The sequence below is a fragment of the Pimephales promelas genome, chromosome 18 (genome assembly GCF_988280905.1).
Source record: "Pimephales promelas chromosome 18, fPimPro1.hap1.1, whole genome shotgun sequence".
Lineage (NCBI taxonomy): Eukaryota > Metazoa > Chordata > Actinopteri > Cypriniformes > Leuciscidae > Pimephales > Pimephales promelas.
The window spans coordinates 25,984,164-26,005,123 of NC_142786.1; the positions used below are offsets into that span (position 1 = coordinate 25,984,164).

Below are 20,960 nucleotides of genomic sequence, written 5' to 3' on the forward strand. Positions count from 1 at the left end.
TTTCGCAAAATGCCTCTGAACAGACGCCCACCCTGACAGCAGGTAGCCCGCTTAAAAAAGTGCTCATTCTGTCATGTCTAGAAGGGTTTTTATCATGCCAAGTTTTTAAGTAAAGCTTGATAAGCTTGGTCTCCACCTAGAATACCTTAGCAACCTTATAGCAACACCCAGGCAGTCACAGAAAACCGCCTTGCATCATGGAAGTGAATATTTGTAGGTCAGCATCACTCATTTTTACGCTGAAAATCTATCAGTCTAGATTCCCATATTCTATATCATCAGATTATTTTCTCTATTCTCTCTCATTCCCGTTTTTCACCATCTGTCTTAATCAGTCAGATCCTATCGGCTTCATCACTACACGGTGCATGACCTACATTTAGGTGTGGCTGCATCTCTCAGTTTTTTCTCCAGCTTTCACCCCATCCCCCTCTCTTCTCTTACTGGCCATAAGAGACCTCTGCTTTGCCTGTCAATAAATTCATCATCTCATGATGCCTCTTCGCCAATGAGGTTTTATCCTTGGCTGTCTATTTTCAATTATTTATGCTTCCATCTTCTACTTTGTTCATTTTTGTCCTCTTGCATGAGATAATTTGGAGCAGACATCAGGTTTCTTTAATCAACACTTCTTTGTCTTTGAGCACATCTTGAGTATGTGTATACATATTTAATGTATATTTCACACTCACTGTCCATGTGTCTCGTGTGTCTCTGAAAGGGATGTTCTAGCTAAGGTGTGTATGTTGAGGACGATTGTGTTTTCATGTTGGACATTTGTGCGTAGAATTAAAACCAAGCCTATTGCTCTGGGTGTGTGTGTGTCTTTAAGGTCACAATCACTTTATCATTTGAATCTGGCACCATACTGTCAGACTGCCCATGATCCATCTCAGTGATGGTCTTGAACGTGTGTTAACCTGTTTGTACAAATGTTGACGCATCAAATATACCTTTGTATGAATTGCAGTGAAACGTGTGTGTCAGCAGTAGGGGTTTAATGGTTCTCGCTAAAAAAAAAATCAAACCGTTCTCCACCCAGATTTCGGCACGCACTTGCACCACGGTTTATGGCAAATCTGACAACACATGCACATCTGTAAATGGTTTGTTGAAAATAACTGTGGGTAAAACAGATAGACAGAGTTAGGATAATGTACTGTATGTTTCTATTGATGGATACACACATTCTGGTTTCCCCTAAACTTTGTTTGATGCAAGTGCCGTATGCTCTAATATGACCAGTCATCATCATCTCCCAGGTGTGAGCGCAGGTGAGACCTGAACAGCAGCACACATTGTTATATGTGTTTAAACTCAACTCATTTAAGCCATGCCAATTGAAACATTTAAGCACAAGAAAGAGAAATCGTGTTTCTCAGTGGGGAAATATTGAGTTCTCTTTAAAGTCTTGCATTTGAAAGGACGAATTCACACAAAAATTATGTCAACATGGCCATCTTGACAAGTATCCTAGCAAACATCAGGTTTAACCTACAGTTGATAAAGACAATGGGTCTCATTCATGAAACACGAGCAGAACTATTTTTTGTGTAAATCGAGTGTAAGTGGCGTGGTTTTGGATTCATTAAAATGTTTGTGTTTTCCAAAAATGTTAGTTCGTACGCAAGAAATCTACACCTGCCTCCCAGCCATGCGTAAATGGTGCGCTTAACATCCGAACGTTTTGGTCATTAATAAGGCTGCATTTTAATTCACCTTAATCGGGTACATATTCACACAGCATTTTGAAAAAATATTATGTTTAGTAATTACATACGTTTTTTTTTCTTTTAACTTGTATTATGGGAGCCAGTAATATCATCTGCGATGGTGGAGCTCCTCCAGTTTAAATAAGATTTTTCCAAAGTGAACTAATTAGTTTTTTGCTTTCAAACTTAATGTCGAACCATTTTCTTTTCACTTCTGGGACTGTCTGATTAACAGATGAAACTTCTTTAACTGCATCTGTAGCTTCCTTTTTTATAGGCGTTTCCTGTAAAAAAAAAAACGCCACTATGTACGCTTGAAAATAAAACGTGGCGTTTTGAATGAACTTCTGATAATAAAACTTCAATTTCTGCATCTGAGAATTTTTTCTTTTTCATTCGCATTCATGTCATAATATGATGCCCACATATTGTTGTCAGTCAGATTTAATGGGCGGGACTTATGGTAAATGGACTGCATTTATATAGCGCTTTCATAGACCTAATGGCCACCAAAGCGCTTTACATATTGCCTCACATTCACCCATTCACACACACATTCATACACCGACGGCGGTGTCAGCCATGCAAGGCGCCAGCCAGCTCGTCGGGAGCAGCTGGGGTTAGGTGTCTTGCTCATGGACACCTCGACACTTGGTCAGGTGGAACCGAGGATTGAACCACCAACCCTTCGGTTTGTAGACAACCCACATGAACCACTGCGCCACTGCCGCCCCAGTTGGTTGTTGGTAATTGAGAATGAACGTGCACTCGCGTCCCATTTACGACTCATTGGAATTCATTAACACACACACACATTTCACTCTGAAGTCTGATCACCTCTGACGTTTACGAAGTATTTGTGAATCAGGAGAAGAGTTTTCGGGAAGGTCTCTTTACGTGCAAATCACTCACATGTTTACTCGTAAATTTACGAATGTTTCATGAATGAGACCCAATATATCTGTACACCACTAGTGTGCAGAGCTGCATCTTTTGATGGGGGAAGGAAGTGTTCCTCCACATTATCACTAGTGCAGTGTGGGAATGTCATTCCAGCTGTAGCAGAGAATATTAAAGGATATTAAAGTGTATCAAACCATTACCCTTTCCCATGAGGTCTGACACCCTTGACATACTGACCTCTCTATGTACCAAGCAGAAATTTCTGATGGGTTCAGTGATGCAGACAGGCTTGCTATAATGGTTTGAAAGATTTTCTCCATCTGAATTTTTAATTTTAGGTTGGTCAGCATCCAGACAACATCTTTGCAAAACACAGTTTAACAAACAATACTTCCATCTTTTGTGGAGGCTGTGGCTTTTTTTCCAGACAGATGAGAGGTTGTTAGTTGGCTTTTGCAAGAGTCCAAATGTGTGTGTGTGTCCCTGTACAACCTTTAGCACTCTTCACTGTATGCTTTTGTTGTCATTTGTAATTTAATGTAGTAATATTCTTTCAATTCACTGCTCTGACATCTTTCGTTTTTTCTGTCTTTCTTTCATGTTGATGCTGTGCCTGTTAATGCTGTGTCTTTAAATCAGGTAAGACAGATCTCTGATCCCACACAACACGTGTACTCACGGTTATGCCCTAAATGGTTTTGTGGGGAAAGCAATTTCACTGAATTAGTGATTGGTTTGTGTTGCTGTTGTTTATAATTATGTTTGACCAATCCATTAGATCCACTTAACTCACCCATTAGACAAAAATAAAATTGGACAAATCTGACACATATGTCAGTAAACAAAACATAGCAACTTTAGGCCTTGATGTAGAGATATTTTTATGGTTGATTGTTTTTTTTTTTTTGTTTATCTAAATGTGCTACTTTTATTTTAACTTATTATGTATTTATTTATTTTTGTGTTCACTTTTTCACTGAAGTGTTACTAGTATTGTCAACCTGCATTTGAATGCAAAGCTTATATCATTATTAGTTGAGACATCGGCACAGCTTCAGCTCCAAAGCTAGGCTACCATTTTGGGGAAAAATGCTGTATTTAATAATTCAAACAGACACACATATCATAAAATGCATGTCTGTTTTTAGTTTATTCTGGTATTTGCTGGTATCCGTGCAGCGCGCGCAACAGAGAGCGAGAGAACCCTTGTGCATGCGCAGTAAAAGTATAACCTGTGGGAAAACAGCATTTTAAACCTTATTTTGGGGCAAAGTCATCAAACTTTTTCAGCGATTTTTATTATATTTTACTGCTGTTTCTATACATGCAGTTTTTATGCCCGGTGCCCATTCATTTAGATAGAGCCTGGTCTTGTTAAGTCCGAAATAGCTGCCTGGAGGCGTTGCCAAGATGGCGGCTGAGTGGCATGACTTGCCTAAAAGGACTTTGGCTAAGCATAACCCAGTTGTCCACGTCTGTAGCCATGGTTACTATGGCAGTAAAACGCGGAAACCGAGGGTAACGCGGATATTACGCCATTGACTGCCGACTCCGCACCCCTGCTCACACATCCCGTTTCCTTGGTTAAAATTGCAATTTTCTCATGATTTACAAATAGTTGGAAACATTAGGGATATTGTAAATAATCAACTAAACAAAAAAACTACACCTAAATATATTGTACCTTTTAAGCCGACTGTTGTTTTCTCCAAAAAAATAAATAAATAAATAATGAAAACTTTAAATAGATCATTCACAATAAGATCTATAACTTGCATTTTCACAACAGACACATCCCATGTGCCATGACAAACCCTATGAAAAACTCTAATTCAATACAGTGTAAATGTAATTCCACTTTATCTTTATTTATATTTTCCCATCTCTCTATTTCACTCATCCATGTGCTGTTTAATTGCATCCATGCTCTCTTTGATATGATAAATAATGTTTTTCTCAGTCCTTTTAGCTAATCACTTGTAAATAATTGCTGTCATTCATTTAAATACATGCGATTTTCATTCTCACGGGCATTAGTGACTCCTGTTTGTGCTTGTGTAAGAGTGCTTTTTAAAACCACATGAGAATGTTAAGATATTTTGGCTGTGAATTTTTTTTACTTTTTACAATTTGTTTTGTCTGGAAAATCCCTTATGTTTTCGTCGAAAGTTCACAGATTATAAAGCAAGCCACATGTTTTTTTTTTTTTTTTTTGTAGTGTTGTTGTTTTGGAGTGAGATAAATATATTTTAAACTATTGAACTCTAGACAGAAGGTGAAAATAAGGGCTGTTAGACCTTTCACTACCTTATTTACCTTCCTCCAAGATAAAAAGTAACTAAAGAGAGAGACTGCAATCCATTGTTAGATCCCCAGTTTGGTGGAAGAAGAATGAAAGGAAAACATTTCAAAGTATGTTTCAGCTCTAAATGTATTCTTGAATTAAATTACTATGTGGGTCCTAGATATACTCTCTCATATATTGATAGAGCCAGAGAACATAATGACTACCATGAGATAGCGATAGGATTTGTTTGTTCAAGCTGAACAACACACATCCCAGTATATTGATGCAAAAATGTCCTTTGCGATTTATACACACGGAGCCTGAGTCACACAGGGAGTGCAACACATGCTCGAGCTCTGGCAGTGACATCACCTGTCTTGTGGTCAAAGTACAGTTCCTCTATCCGGCTCTAAAACACGGCACTCTCTCAGAGCTACCAGACAGCCGGCTGGTACGCACACACACACGCTGGGACTTGAGTGAAAACTACAGCGATTTATTAAACATTCAAGAGAAAGGAACAGGAATTGAGCGACTGGATTTCTCTACTGGCTATGGATTGGTGACTGGATTCTATGTAGCCTTAAGCTTTTCACCGTGGTCTCTCTCGCTCCTTTGCCTTTTAAACAAACTTGGAAGTTCCTTTCAGTTTCTAACCTTCCATTTCTACCCATAGAGTCCCTCTCTTTTTAGTTTCTTCAGTTTTGTTTTCTCCTTTATTGCCGTGGCGAAATGAGCGCCGCGGCATCATACCGACAGTATCTTCAGGAACTCGAGGAAAAGAGAGGTTGGTTTCATTCATTATGTTTTGTTGCTTGGTCGTTTGCCTTATATAAAATATTCCACAGCCCCACTCTCAGCCCTGTGCATGTGTTGCAGTTGTTTGTAAAGCAGAAATGCCATGTTTTTGTGACTGACCCCATGAGCTTGATAAGAGCTAAATTGATGGTAAACTGCAGGCAAGATTCAAATGAAGAGGTCGGCTGTTGTACATTAGCTTGTTAACTCTATAGTATCTGCATGTGGATACTAAGAGTGGACACTAGTCCTTTGATAAAGGGAGATTTTTGCTCCTAGACTAGTTGGTCGCAGTCGGTTTGAGGTAAATGCACCAATATGTGAATCAAGGATATTGAGTTCATACTGTAGTAAACTCACCTGTTCACCTTCCCTTAGGCACTCCAAAATATTCAAATACGTTGCTATGGTAGCTTTAAGTCAGTCACTAGTTATTAGTGATTAACTGTTTAATGGAGCCATTACATTTGAGGATGGTGTGGTAATTGACGCTTTGCTCATGTCAGTGGTTGGTGTCGTCCGTCAGATAATCCTGCCCACAATAATGGCTTAGTGGCTGAGTTTATGCACGTGTGTGTGTATTCCCCGGCAGCTGTGCTGAATGGTCCTAATTTGTTTAAAGGGAGTAGTTCATCTTCAGACTTTTTAGTAGTTGCTGTGATCACTTGACAGCCATATGACTTCGTATTGGTTTGCACAGATATCAGAACCTGTTTAATTGTGTATTAACACCCACAGATGTTATTATATATTTTGAGTCAAAAACTACGTCTGTAAATTTTATGATTAATCTTATGATTTTATTAGGCAAATTTCACATTCATAAAAGTAAATTGAATAATTCTAAGCCTTGTCTAAAGGTTTTTTTTGGCTGATTTTATGTTATATATTGAGTCTCTTAAATGTATAGACAATAAGAAATGCACTGACACAATTGTATTTGCTAAATAATTGAAAATAATTGAACAGTGAAGCTTTATGTTTCTTTTTTTTTTCTCCAATACTGACTTGGTTTGTAACTTCTCATAGCTATTATATTTACAAGCAGTTCAATTTAGCCCCTTTATTTTAATTTGTTTTTTAATTTTTTTTTCTTCTACTTTTCTTATATTTTAGTTTAGTCTCTTGTTTATTTATGTTAATCTAACTTTGGAAAATCTTGGATTGTTGTCTTTTTGGATGTCTTGTTATTGTTTGTATGTTTGTCTTATCTGTTTAAGCCTTCAAATTACATCCGCCATCTTGAACATATTCTTCTAGTTTTTTTTTGTTTGTTTTTTTGCTGATGTCACCAAAGTGTGACCTTATTTTTTTTTTATATATTGTTAATTAAAGATGGTGCGGTATTTATTTATTTTGTAATTCAATCTCAGATCATGGGGCTGACATTTTCACAGGCTTTTAGTGGATTGATGCAAATGTCTTGACCATATGGAGCAACACGGATGGGTAGTGAGGCTATTTTGGACCCTAGTAACACCTAGACAGTAACACTATTGTCTAAGGCTTGCCTGGCCCAGGCCAATCCCAAAATAATGTTGAGAAAGGTTATTACCGGTATAACTTAAATGGCCAAAATAAGTTTTATCAGGTTAAGCTTCAAGGAGACTATACAGCCCAGTTAAAGTCATGTAAGGCCATCAAAGATAGTGACGTGTTATCTGTCTTTTGAATGATATTCTGTGTGTGTTCATACACTTTTTGACTATAAGGAACCTTTTTTGCAATGGATGTTAAAGGTTCTGCCTATAAAGAATCTTTATTTTTTTTAGAGTGTAGTAGAATTAAGGTATAGATGTGGTTTGTTGTTTTCGCTGGATGATGTTACAGGTTTGAGCACCTGGAAAGTGTTTGAAGACAGATGGTAGATGAATGAGTTAGGGTGTAAGTGTACCGGTAGTTTAGAACAGCAGGTATGTGCATCTGGTAGTGGTTGTCTCTTGAAACCTGGTCACAGGGGCTTGACTTGCTGTGCCGTCTCCCCCCAGAACTATAATCCACCTAACCCTGATTAGCCTTCATCCCCCTCAACACTGACTTGGTGGTGAGCTTGCAGAGTCTGAGCCACAGACAGTCCATCCTCTAACACACTTGCACACATTTCTAACTTAGGTCTTTACTGTTGTGCCCTTTAGGCTTTTCCAAGGCCTACAAACAGAGATTCAGGCAGTACACTTGAGTCCATATTCAGCATTTATTCATCAAAATACATACCCCACCTCTTACATACAGTCAGACAGCTGGCAGAGAATAACAGCTTTGCACCACCAACTCCCCATCTGTGCAAACATATGATTTATTACATAGTGCAAAGCTTTGTAAAAATGTCCCATAAATGTCAGCGTGAGCCTTAGGCGCTCACAAACTTCAGACATGATGTTGAAGAATGAAGAATTGGATTATGTTGAGGATGTGAAAAGGTCAGATCAGTTTGAAATAAGGATGCAGATAATGGGAACTTTCTATTAATTTATTTAGATATCTAGATATTTTTTCTTTATCATGGACACTGTTATTTCCAAAATGGTAACTCTTATAATTCTCATTTGTCAGTACTTGTATCCGAGTGAGTTCAAAGTTAAAGTTTTTTTAAACTTTTGGTTGCATGGCCGTGCATCACTTTCATCTTTCTTTGGTCTGAACATTCAAATTGCGAAATGGAATTTCAGGGCATAATTAATTTCCTGTTTCTGTTTGACTGGTAAGGGTTTTTCTGTGCCTGATGCTGACATCTATATTTGGAAACAAACTGTGCACTCTGTTCTGACTCTTGCCCAGTGGGCAGTTTATTGACTAATGCAAATCATCTCTAAATAGCAAACACTGGTTGATGCATTAGATTACCATCTATCTAACGAGCCAACCTGTAACGTTGGTAATTGACCTCATATCACATCCTGCTACAGCCCCCTCAGTATTCACTATTTCTATTGTGTCGTGTAAATCTGTCACGCATGTGGTATCTACACAAAGAGCTGGCTGTAATTGCAGGCTTCCTGACTGTCTCAAGCAAACTCCTTTGCCCATGCAGACTGATCTCATGAAATTGCGCGTGTATGACACGCCAATTCGTACAATATTTCCATTTTTGGCGTGCTATCAACACGCTTAAGCGCTTTTCAGCGTGTTTATCAACGCCGTTGACTTAACGTTACATTACTGTATATATAAATATATGACCTACCTGTCACTGGGGTTAATAGCATTTATGAGTGTTCCCCTACCATCCTAGGAAAAAAAAAATATCGCTCCACAGATGTAGATCTACATTTTGCTTTATTTCGCTCGGACATTTAACGGCGTGAACATGCACGCGGCTAGCTCAAAATGCGTATAGATAACACGCCACTTGACTTGAAAGTGGCATGTATGTTTACGCAAAAGTTATGATGGTTTCCTACCCCTGATTTATATCACATACCATAACAAGCCTCTGATCTGCCACCAGACCTCACGGCCAACCAAATTTACTCACACGACCTCCCTGCCATTGTCACTGTCTTTGTGCCGGGGTGCCTGGCCTGGATCATGTTAGTTACATTAGGAGTTGTAAAATAGCTGGTAATTTGATTTAACGGAGACATCACTGGTGGCTGAGGGATGATTTCCTGGTCATCTCTCACTGATTAATTTGTCCGTTTGTCCGTAGAGCGAAGTTCAGACTAGTTTGTTTGCTTCTAAGTGCCTGCTTGTGTAATTGTGTTTGTGTCAGTGTGAGTTATATTATATAGATTATATATTTTGATTATTTATTTGTTTGGTATATTCATATAAAATATGCATTTAAGTACTCTGCATTGCAGTTACAATTGTTATAACAAATAACAAGTCAGTTATGTAAAACATAAAACCTAGATTAAATATAGCAACAAATTTTGTTTCCATCCAAAAGAGTGTGCTCCCACTTTCACTTAGCATTCATCTGCATGCTCCAGTTTGAAGTTTGACAATTTACGTAACATTTAATGGCTTTTTTAATCAGTTTTTACCATTTTAAAATTGTAACTAGCCAAGGTTCTCTGTTCACAATGAAAAGTGCCAAATATACATAATGAATTGTTTTGATTTATTATTTAGTATTAGTAGTAGTATTATTAGTATATTTTTACTGCCCTAGTGGAGATGCTCATACTGTAAGTCACGAAGGAGTCCTCTTGTATGTTAGTGCGCGCAGACCAAGGCAGTGACAGAGATAAGCACTCTGCATATCTCCTGTGTGCCAGTTGGGTGTGGCAGACCCAGATGAGAAACTAACTTCAAAACAGCAACAACACTGCCTGTGGAATGATGGCATACTAAAAAACGTTATTAAACGGTCCTGTCATGCCCTCTGTGGGCATGTCCTAAATTTGGCTTATCTGTACAGTTCAGTGCTGATTCTGTTGCCCTGTTGTATCCATGTTCTTTAAGTTGATTCTTTTTAAAGCGTGTTTTTCATTAACTTTCTCATACACTGTGTATAATTAAGATGGATCGATACCAAATTTTGGCTTTTGTAGGATGCCAGTCTAAACAATGCTGGGTTGTTTGAACCCAAATTTGGGTAATATGGACAAACCCAAATGTTGGGTTAAAATGTAATTTCAAATTTTACTTCAACTGTACATTTTTTTTTATTGCATTTTTAACCCAAATTTTGGTTTGTTTTGGGGTTGTCATATTAGATGGCTAATAAAGTGATTTTAATAGATTAAGTGTTCATTTAAGATTGAAATTTAATAAATTTTAATGCATACACTTTTATATATACACACATACATTTATCTACAGTACACTACCATTCAAAAGTGTCAATTTAATGTCACATTAAATTGATCAGAAGACAACATTAAGAAAAGTACATTGTTGCAAAAGATTTCTATTTCAAATAAATGCTGTTATGTTGAACTTTCTATTCATCAAAAGATCCAAAAAATGTTTTTCCACATAAAAATTATGCAGCACAGGTGTAACATTGATGATAAGAAATGTTTATTGACATAAATCAGCATATTATAATGATTTCATGTGACATGTGACATTAAAAGCTGGAGAAATGGCTGCTTTGTCATCACAAGAATAATTGACACTTCAAAATATCTAAATAGAAAACATTTTAAATCGCATTTCTACTTTTATGGTACTATTGATCGAAAAGCTTGAGAGATGAGTATAAGAGACTTCTTTTTAAAACATTAAAAAATATTACCTACCAACCCAAACTCTTGAACTGTAGTGAATAAATTACAGAATAAAACCTCATCATCAAATGACCAATTTAACAAGACAATGCATTTTTTACACTAGTTTTTTTAGGCAATGCAGTTCTTTACTCCTCATACTGTGTGGATCATACCTAACTGCTCTGAATAGCAGCACAATGTTACATGTGTCAGATGCAAAAGTCATGTTGTCATACCATGGTAAATTTTTGACACCGCTGTGCTTTTTATTACCATGCACAGCCCTGTTATAAAATATCTTGTCTTATAGTGGTGAACCACGCTCACTTATGGTTCCACAACCAAGTTATGAGACTGGTTGCTGTCTCCATAATCACAGAGGACAATTAGAGAGTAATTATAGCTGTGGAGATTTTGGTGGGAAGATCTATTGTTTCAGGCCTGCGATATGCATATGGGTGTGTTTGTGTTTTGTGTAGGAGTTCCCAGCAATCCCCTGAGCCTTTCTCATTTTCATACTGCAACCCTGTTCCTCCCTTACTGACTCAAACGAGACATTAGTGATAGTGACTCCTCACGCGAACATCTCTTTCTGCCAGTCCTCCCTCGTTTCAGCTCAGGGGCTTTGCTTTGGTTTCAAAACCTGTCATTTCCTTTTCATACCAGTCGTTGATGTTTTTAGATGGATGCATTTTTTTTTCTAAATTCTAGATCAGTTGTTCTTGGTTGTGTTTGAGATTGTGTTGCATGTGGTTTGGGTTTTGCTTAAATTAATCAGATACAATGATTTTAGAAGGTCACCTGATGGATGTTATCTTGCATTTTGTTGTGGCTTATGCATTTAATAACCTTCTATGGCAGCTAACTTCATATCAGTTTTCGTCAATAAAAACGTTTTTATAAAGCCACAACATACCTTTGACCTTCTTGCTTGCACAGTTGTATTATGATTCTGTTCCTCATATTGATTCTCCACCTTGACATCTGCTCTCTGTATCTCAAACTAAACCACTTAAAGAACTATCATTTGATACTGGTTGATGTTTATTGCTGATCTACAGTTAAAGGAGAACTCCGGCGAACAATGAACCTTTGGTCTAATAAAACATCGGTACCTAGTCAATCGTTCTCTGAGATTTGTTTTCATGATAATCGAATGTAAAGAGTTTTATCTCTAAAAACTGTTTAGCGTATAACGCTAGTAATGGGGGCATTGAGTAAGTAAAAAGAAATCGCTAGTTTATACCACTAACAAGGCTCAAAATAGCCCCACACTAACGCAGTAACATAATGAGGCTCCATACATGCAAAACGAAGCATTGAGAACTTTGTAAGTGTACAGACCGTTTAATAAGAAGATACTTTATGAAGACAGTTCACTTCGCGTATACAGGCAGGAGCCATCTTAAAAAATAGTCTCGATAAGTCGATCCCCGAACGCCGTTCATACAGTTCAGAAGTTCGTTGAACTTCATATCACTCAGCATGACGTTCGTGGTTTGACTTATCGAGACTATTTTTTAAGATGGCTCCAGTCTGCATACGCGAAGTGAACTGTCTTCATAAATTATCTTCTTATTAAACGGTCTGTACACTTACAAAGTTCTCAATGCTTCGTTTTGCATGTATGGAGCCTCATTATGTTACTGCGTTAGTGTGGGGCTATTTTGAGCCTTGTTAGTGGTATAAACTAGCGATTTCTTTTTACTTAGTCAATGCCCCCATTACTAGCATTATACGCTAAACAGTTTTTAGAGATAAAACTCTTTACATTTGATTATCATGAAAACAAATCTCAGAGAACGGTTGACTGTACCGATGTTTTATTAGACCAAAGGTTCATTGTTCGCCGGAGTTCTCCTTTAACTTTCTCAGGCTGTCATGGGAGATTGATAAGTTCTTACTGCCTTGTTATTGCCTTTGACATGATATTTTCTTAGCAATTGATTTGTCATCAAAAAATTCAAATCGAAAATTTGACTTGCTCTTTTTATCTTGGCGTTCAATTTATATACATATTTAACTTTGAATTGTTTCAAGAAAATGTGAGTGGCGTCTGTGTAAAACTCACTGGCTCAACAAAAAGGTGTTGTGGATGGTTGCCATGGTATCCTGAGTGGTTTTAGCTTCAGAAAAACCCCTAACCTTAATGAAAGTGCGGGGCGTGTGCTTGCGTTCGATTCAGCGAGAATGAGGGCGCGGCCTTGATTTCGCGGCTTTACTTCCTGCTCACGACTGCGCATGACTGGTCCCGAAACACGCAAGTGCGCTCAAGTTTCAAGATGTCAGCGTCATATCGAGACACTGGCGGCTTCAGTTCTCTCTGATGGAAAAGAGCGAAGGGGTGTCGTCCATCTTTTTTTTTACAGTCTATGATCACAACCTTAAAGAGTAACTAAACCCTAAACCAACTTTTTTAGTTAATGATCTGTAAGAATGGATCTTTATTAAAACCAGTCATTGATTTGAGTAACTTTTTTGACATTTGTGTATAAAGTGTTTTATTTCTACAATATATGGTGTAAAAACGTCATAGTGCTGCCCTCTTCAGGTTGAACGGTGGCTACTGCAGTTGAATTTTCCTATTGGATGTTCCGCACTTCGTGACGTACAGAGGTTTCGGCTAACCACGCTCTTGGCACGAGCTACGCCCTTTGGCAGTATAAAAAACAGCTTGTTTCGTCAAAAACAGTGTAGCGAGTCAAGAGTTGGAATTGGCTTTATTCCCAGCTGCACTACTTCCTGAACTTCAGCCAGCTCCTTGTTTCCTGTCTGCCATTATTGGCCAAATTGATTAATTCAGGTGTGTCTGATTATTGTTGCCATGACTACTGAGGTCAGGTACACCTGAATTAATCAATTTGGCCAATAATGGCAGACAGGAAACAAGGAGCTGGCTGAAGTTCAGGAAGTAGTGCAGCTGGGCATAAAGCCAATTGCGAGTATTGAAAACGATCAGGATAGAGTGTTTTAGCATCTATTTCGTCCCCTCTATCTCCACTGGGCTTTGCCCACTTTTTCAGCATTTTTCAAATATTGTCAGTGGGTGGAGTCAGGCTCTGACCAGGGGTTACCCTTTAAAAACATTTGATGTCACACTCCCTCTGATTTCAGGAGGGCTCTTCTTGTAGCAGCATGGGAAAATTTTTATTACTTGGGACCATCCCAATAAATCATTGCAGATATGCCTTGCCAATGGATTGATTTTGCTTGCTCGTGTGTAAAAAGAGAGAAAACGAAAGTGGCAAATGTGAATAAAATATACTGAGAGTGAACGTTAAACCAGGAAATCGTGCTGCATAAGAGAAGATGTGTTAAATATTGACAGTTTCTTGTAAAGAAAACAGGTGGATAAACTGGAGGACACCTTACATTGGCCTCCTGAAGGCATTGCATGCACTTGTGTATGTGTGTGTGTGTGTGTGCTTTTACATTCATGCATATTTGTTTGTTTCTTCTGTACTTGTGGCCTTTTGATCAGATGAATGGATGCTGGGGCCCCATGCTTCTCTTTTTCAGTTTCCCTCTTATGGCCCCAAAATCGCACCTAATTATCTTTTCTCACCATTTTCTCATCTAAACCGCCAAAGGGTTGAATTTAAACACCTATTTAACCTTGAATTTTATTTAAGAAAATGTGTGTGGTGTCTGCGCAAAACTCACTGGCACAACATTAAAGTGTAGTAGATGGTTGCTACGTTATCCTCTGTGGTTTTAGTTTCAGGAAACCCCCTAACCAAGTATGCTCAATACTCCTCTTCCCAGTTAAATGTTTTTCATCGTAACTGTTGCAAAGATCTTGATGGATGATTTCATTTTGATACTAACAACACACACAATTAAAACAAGCTATAACCGCTTCCCTTGTTCTTAGCTTCTATAATCTTCGTCTTTTCCCCTCTTTGCCCTCAATCTCTCCTGTCCTTTATAGTTAGGCAATGTGGTACACTTCAAACAAGCCGAAGCCCTCAAGGGTCCAGTCCTTCTCAGTGAGGCTTGGGCTTCAAGCCCATGGCGGCTTGTTAAAAACGGATTACCTCTCCTTAATGAAGCAGCTGCGGTCAGACTCATTAGAAAAGCGACTGGTCATTTGATGCATTGTCGATTTTAAGAAAACGTGCATGATGTGTACTGTTTGACAACATTTAGACCTCCTTACCATTTACAATTTTTCTTTTGAAGGAAAATCCTCCAAGTTTGAATAGTATTATCCATCCTAATGGAACCCCATGAGCATGACTAACGTCATACACGTACTGACACGCATGCTGATGGACACAAGGCCTTTCTTGTTGAAGTGGACGCTCTTGGTGGCCCTTTCCCATGGTACAGTGCATGACTGGTTGCACTGAGCACACACACAGCTGAGCTGTGAATCTCTTAATGCTAAATGCTTCCCGCTCTGCACCATTCCACATCCCAGTGAAACCCGTCTCAAACACAGCATTCTGTTTGGGAATAGGCACAAGTTCTTGCTTACTTGGAGGTTTCAGCAATAATCAATTATGAACACTATAATTGCATGACTTGATTTACATTTTTTTTTTAAATATATTGCTTTTTGTGATCTGATTTGGGACATCTGTAAAGCCCAAAGAATGCTTAAGTGTTGACATGAACACAGAGTGAATTCGGACGCTGATGTTTACCAGAGATGTATAAAGTACTAGAAACCTGGACTTGAGTAAAAGTACAAGTGCTCTATCAAAAAAGTGACTTGAAGTTGAAGTGCTCTTTAAGCACCACACTTAAGTAGAAGTACTAAAGTATTCAACTTTTTTTGTACAAGTAATGCAAGTAGTTTATTTTAAAATTCACTACTTAAGTACCAAAAGTAAAAGTACAACTATTGTGTCATGTAATTATTAAAGAAAGCAGTCAAAAGTTTGAACTAGCAATCAAATAAGCCGCTTTGGCGGGATACAAATTTGCTTTGGCGGCCGCCAAAAAAATGTCATTGCAGGACAACCACTGCATTAGTTGTCAATGTGTGTGTCAATCAACACCATTACCCTATAAAACTGGCATGTGATTTAGGCAGCATGACAGCCAACTTGCAACGAATGATTCGTAAAAATTTTATAATTGTAACGAGTAACTAGCAGAACATTAAAAAAATATCGAAGTAAAAGTATTAAATTCATCGAAAATATCTACTGAAGTAAAAGTAGAAGTATGAGAAAAAAACAATACTCTAGCAGAGTACAGATACAGCATTTTAGAACTTAAGTACAGTAACGTTACTTATAATTCTACTTTGTTACTATATATCTCTGATGTGCGCCGGAGAGTTGGAGCTGTCGCAGAAAAGGCTTCGTCACACGTACTGATAAAACTCCTTTTATCTTGCGTTACTTACTTTACAAAATAATATTAACAACAATAACAATCATAATGACTTTATTTTGTAATTATATATACCTCCGTGCCAGCTTAGTAGTTTCATCGACTGAAATTGTAACTCTCACGCTCACAGATGATGTGTCGGCGAGCGCCCTCCGGCGGCCGCTATTATATCCGTATGAATACGCTTTCCGGCGATTGACGGATATTTTTTTCAAATCCTCCACTGTAATCTCTGGTTTAAACTTGCTCGCGCCGCACTTTCATGCGCGCTCAGTTCTCTCCGCATTGGATTGTGGGAAATAGTGCTTTAGCAAGTGTACATCGAATGTACACTCGAATTCAGAAAGGATTGTGGGTAAAAATAGTGAATGAATGTCGTTCACTCAGAATTCGGACACCACTACAAAATGGCCGACACCCGATATAGTGCACTATTTAGTGGATAGGGAGCGATATCAGACACAGCTACAGTCTTTCAATGATTTACCCACTCATTTAAACTGGATTGAACTAAATTGGGTGTTTTTTTCAACACAGTCTCATCCCAAAAAGTCATATAACTGACGTCTTGGGACATCTTTTGACCATACGTCAATATCCGCCTTTTTAGGGCCCCCTTAAACGTCCGTAGATGGCGATCCCGGGCCGTCATACAACTGACGCTTTACCTTTAACGTCAGTTAGGTGACTGGTTAGGTTTAGGGTTAGGTTTAGGTCTGGGGTAGAGTTAGGATCCCATAACCTCATCTACCGACGTTTAAGGGGGCCCTAAAAAGGCGAATATTGACGTATGGTCAAAAGACGTCCCAAAACGTCAGTTATATGACGTCTTGGGATGAGACCGGGTTGTTTTTTTTTACCTCCCCACACAAGTGCTTGTCAGTGCTATTGTTGTTGCCGTCTCCAGTAATTTGTTCTGTCTCATCTGTTTCTTTTTCGACTAAAACAGCGGGCCAGGTTAGTGTTGCCACCTTGTGGACCATTTAAAAATATATATATATATATATAGCGACCTGTGAGCTGATCATACAAGTTAATTAGGGTTTGAAAAATTGGGCTATGGCCCTACAATATGCGCATATTATGCTGATGACAAATATGTGACAAAACGGCCAAATACTACGCACATGGCGCCCGTTATCATTACTATAACGCGCTGTGATGGGTAGGTTTAGGTGTGGGGTAGGGTAGTCTCATATTACGCTAAAGGATTTATGACGCCTTGGGTTCGCGTGTTATATTAACGATAAAGGGTGCCATGTGCGTAGTATTTCACCGTTTTGTCATATAGCGTCACATGACGCTAAAGGATGAGAACGGGCTGAATGTACACACAAAAAGTGTACTGTATGTAGGGGCTTAATTCATATCCCTAATTTCAGTACTATCTCTCCAAATGTTGCCCCGTACTTTTACCTTTAGACATATTTAACAACACTAACCATCTCACCTTTACTTTTGAAAACATTTTGGCAAAGGTCAGTGATTGTCTACTTTTACAATTTCCCTCCACTGGAGATGATGATTAACTGGACTTTGTGGTAGATGTCTCTTTTGGCACCGCACAAGGAAATAGTGGTCTTTTATGAGGGGTCGAGTGGGTGACAGAGGGCAGGGCCGATACCTAATTTACGGGTTACCATGGTGATGACAGGAGCCGGAAGAAAATGGAGGTGTTGGTAACGTTCTTTCTTTCTGTGTTGTATTTGTGTATCCTCTCTACATTCCACCCCTTCTTTTTATCTTTTCTGTCTTTCTTTCTTACCCCGGTCTCTGTCCTTTCCAATCCCTGACCTCTTCTTGAAATGTGTCTCTCTCACGACCTTCTTTCTCTTCATATCCCTTCCCCCACTTCCCCCCTTCAATTCTTTTCCCACTATTAACCTGTGATTAAGTAAGCCTGTCGTCAGCTCTGGAGGTTTGGCTCCTGGGTGAAAGAGAGGGATGAGAGACTTGCGCTCTTTCGCCACAGAGGTGTGAGAGTAAATCTTTTCTTTATTTCCCCACCTCATTTCTACCATCTCTCTGTGTTTGCCTAATGACTCTGTGCTTCACTTCCTGGCTGCTGAGGCAAAGTGGCTCAATAAAAAGGACCTTTTAAAACTGCATTGAACTGAGTCCAGCTCAGGCATCGCCTCTGACGCAGCCATGGTGTCAGTGTCCACACACACCGACACACAAACTCAGTTCGTCTCTGTGGGTTCAACGACTTCATGGAAGATGAACTTTAAAGACGAACTCTGTGTTGACAGTTAATGAAAGGGTGACCCCTCAAACTGACATGGTGATAGTTAGCTAGGTTTATTTATGGTGGTCCATTCGCATTTGTCTAAGAGGCCCTATCCTGGCATGAGTCCACCTGGGTCCACCTGGTGGTCACACTGGGATTTCTTTTTCACCCATTTCATGATCTGCGCATTCATCTCATGCATTGAATATTCCCTTTCATATAAAATCTCAAAAACATTATATTTTATAGAGCATGCCATGCAATCAAAATAATTGTCTCTGTAAAGGTTCCACAGGGCTGCTTCATGCATGCAATATTTAGCGAATACTCAGACTGTCTGTACAAAATGTTTTTGTAGATGGTGTGAGACGGTGAGATTAAACCTGCATTAAGCTTTGCCTCTTTCTGTTGTATTTGTTTGTGTGGAAGCATGTGTGCTGTCTTCTGTGTGTGTGTAGTATCCTTAGATAAACCCTTGACTTAAGTCAGTCTGCAGCCAAGTTTGATGTAATCTTTTAATGGCACCTTCAGGCATATTTAAACAAGGATGGGTTACACGTGTTAAGTGTTATCCATTCACCTTGTCAAGACATGCATGCTCTACCTGTTACTCTGCAGCAAGCCAGTCAGTATCGAGAACTTTATTTGTAATAAAAAGAATTCAAAATCCTATGTGTTTATTTGGTTCCCATTTGTGAAACTTTAAAGTGTGTTAATTAGGCTTATCTCTTTAAATTCCAGATGAATAGTTCTGCAGTTTCATGATGAGTGTCAGTTTCATGCGAGTTTCTGTGTTGCCTCACCTGAGCCATGTTTGGCAGATTCCTGAGATCTGTCGTCATTATCGGACGGGTGAAAAGTAACAGATCTGAGACCAGTTGAGAGCAAGGATGTTACTTGTTGTTAATTGTGACTGTCGTTGCCTTTAGAAGTGGCAGTACAGGCTTTGGATTAATAATGAGAGAGTTGGGCCATGTGCCTTCACATGCTTGACTGTTACCAGACTGCCCCCTATCATCATTTCTTAGTATTACAGTCAAATGCCAGCATTAGGAGGACATTTATTAGCTAAGTATTTGTATTTAGATGTCTGTTGTGTTCAGACAGTCTTCAAAGGGTGACCAGAAATAAAGTTTCTGTCATTGTTTACTCTCCACAATGTGCTTTCAGAACATTAAATTATTCTTAATAGGTTAAGTCAGTTTTTATAGCGCATAATAAAAATTTTGCTATATTATCCTATTTGTATTGCTTTATGTAAGTATCCTTTAAGTTAGTTGGTAAAGTCGGATTTACTTATAAATGCTTATACTGATAAACAAGTGCTGTCACTGGAAAATAATGCTGGCTGTGACTGGGTCGGGAGCCATATTGTTCATGAATGTGCTTGATCACAGCTGTATTTCTTCCGCCTTCTCCATACACCCTGGCTTTTGTTTGCGGTCAGCACATTTCCTATGACCTTGGGTTTAATTTGGAGGAGAAACTCTTGACAGAAATGGTGATTGTAGTGCAAGGAGACCAAATTATATTTTGGGTTACAGTGTGTGCGTCTGGGTTAGACATCAGGGTGACCTTGTCAGTTTTCTGGTTGAATGTCATATTTAAATTTGCTAGAGATCTCCTTGTTTTATTCTCTCTGTCTCTCCAGGTTATCAGTCCCTTTCCCTAGCTTACCTGTGAAAGCCATGCGTCACATACTGTTTGCCCTGTATTTGTGCACTGTGCAAACAGACTTCATTGTCTTCCAGTAGCATTTGAACCGGACCTTAAGGAACACCCCACCCGTGATCTTATGAGCTGGGCTTTTGCTGCTGTCGTCTTATTAGCATTCATTTGACCTTTGGGTGTTTCTGCACAGAGATCATGTTGCTATATTGAAGTTTGTGCTGCTTTATGTGTCATTCATTAACTGTGTTTTGGTGAATAAGTATTTAGTGATTTCCAGATACAGTTAGCTTGAGAGGATCCTGGTTCTGACAACTAATGACTAGAAAATGCACAGACCTGTAATGAAATATTTCAGTGTGTGAAAGTCACAAGATCTGACAAGGACAGAATTGCACTGTTATGCATAATTTCAACATACTGTATGTTATATATATATATATATTTTTTTTTAAGCCTGAATAATTTTCTTATGATCTTTTGTCTTTTTATATATATATTTGTATTTAGCCTTAATTTATTTTTTATTACCGTTTTATCAATTTAATTACAACACAATCTTATTTTAATTCAGTTAGCTGCAGCATATATATATATATATATATACTAGAGGTGTTATGTTAAGAGACCCTCGTGTCACGATTCGATACATATCACGATAACGAACTCACAATATGATATTATTACAATACTCCAAGACATATGGTCAAAGGAGGTTAACAAAAAATTTACTGTTGATTAAAATTATCAATTTGATACTACATTGTAGGTGTAAATGAGCTTGGACTTGGTGCTGGAAACCCAATAAACAGGACAATAGTGACACCAGAATAAAAATATTCATGATTTTGAAG

At 38.5% G+C, this 20,960-nt stretch overlaps 1 protein-coding gene across 6 annotated transcripts in view; it reads left to right on the forward strand.

Moving 5' to 3' along the window:
* macf1a (microtubule actin crosslinking factor 1a) overlaps nucleotides 1-20,960 on the forward strand; it is a 175,117-nt gene that overhangs the window by 34,909 nt on the left and 119,248 nt on the right. Inside the window, exon 1 of one of the 6 annotated variants that reach the window (XM_089123257.1) lies at nucleotides 5,358-5,689. The exons of the other annotated variants lie outside the window; for them this stretch is intronic. Coding sequence (XP_088979383.1) covers nucleotides 5,635-5,689 — 55 coding nt within the window. The 5' untranslated portion in view covers nucleotides 5,358-5,634. Of the gene's footprint in view, nucleotides 1-5,357; nucleotides 5,690-20,960 lie in introns of those variants that run through there. 6 annotated transcript variants of the gene reach the window in all.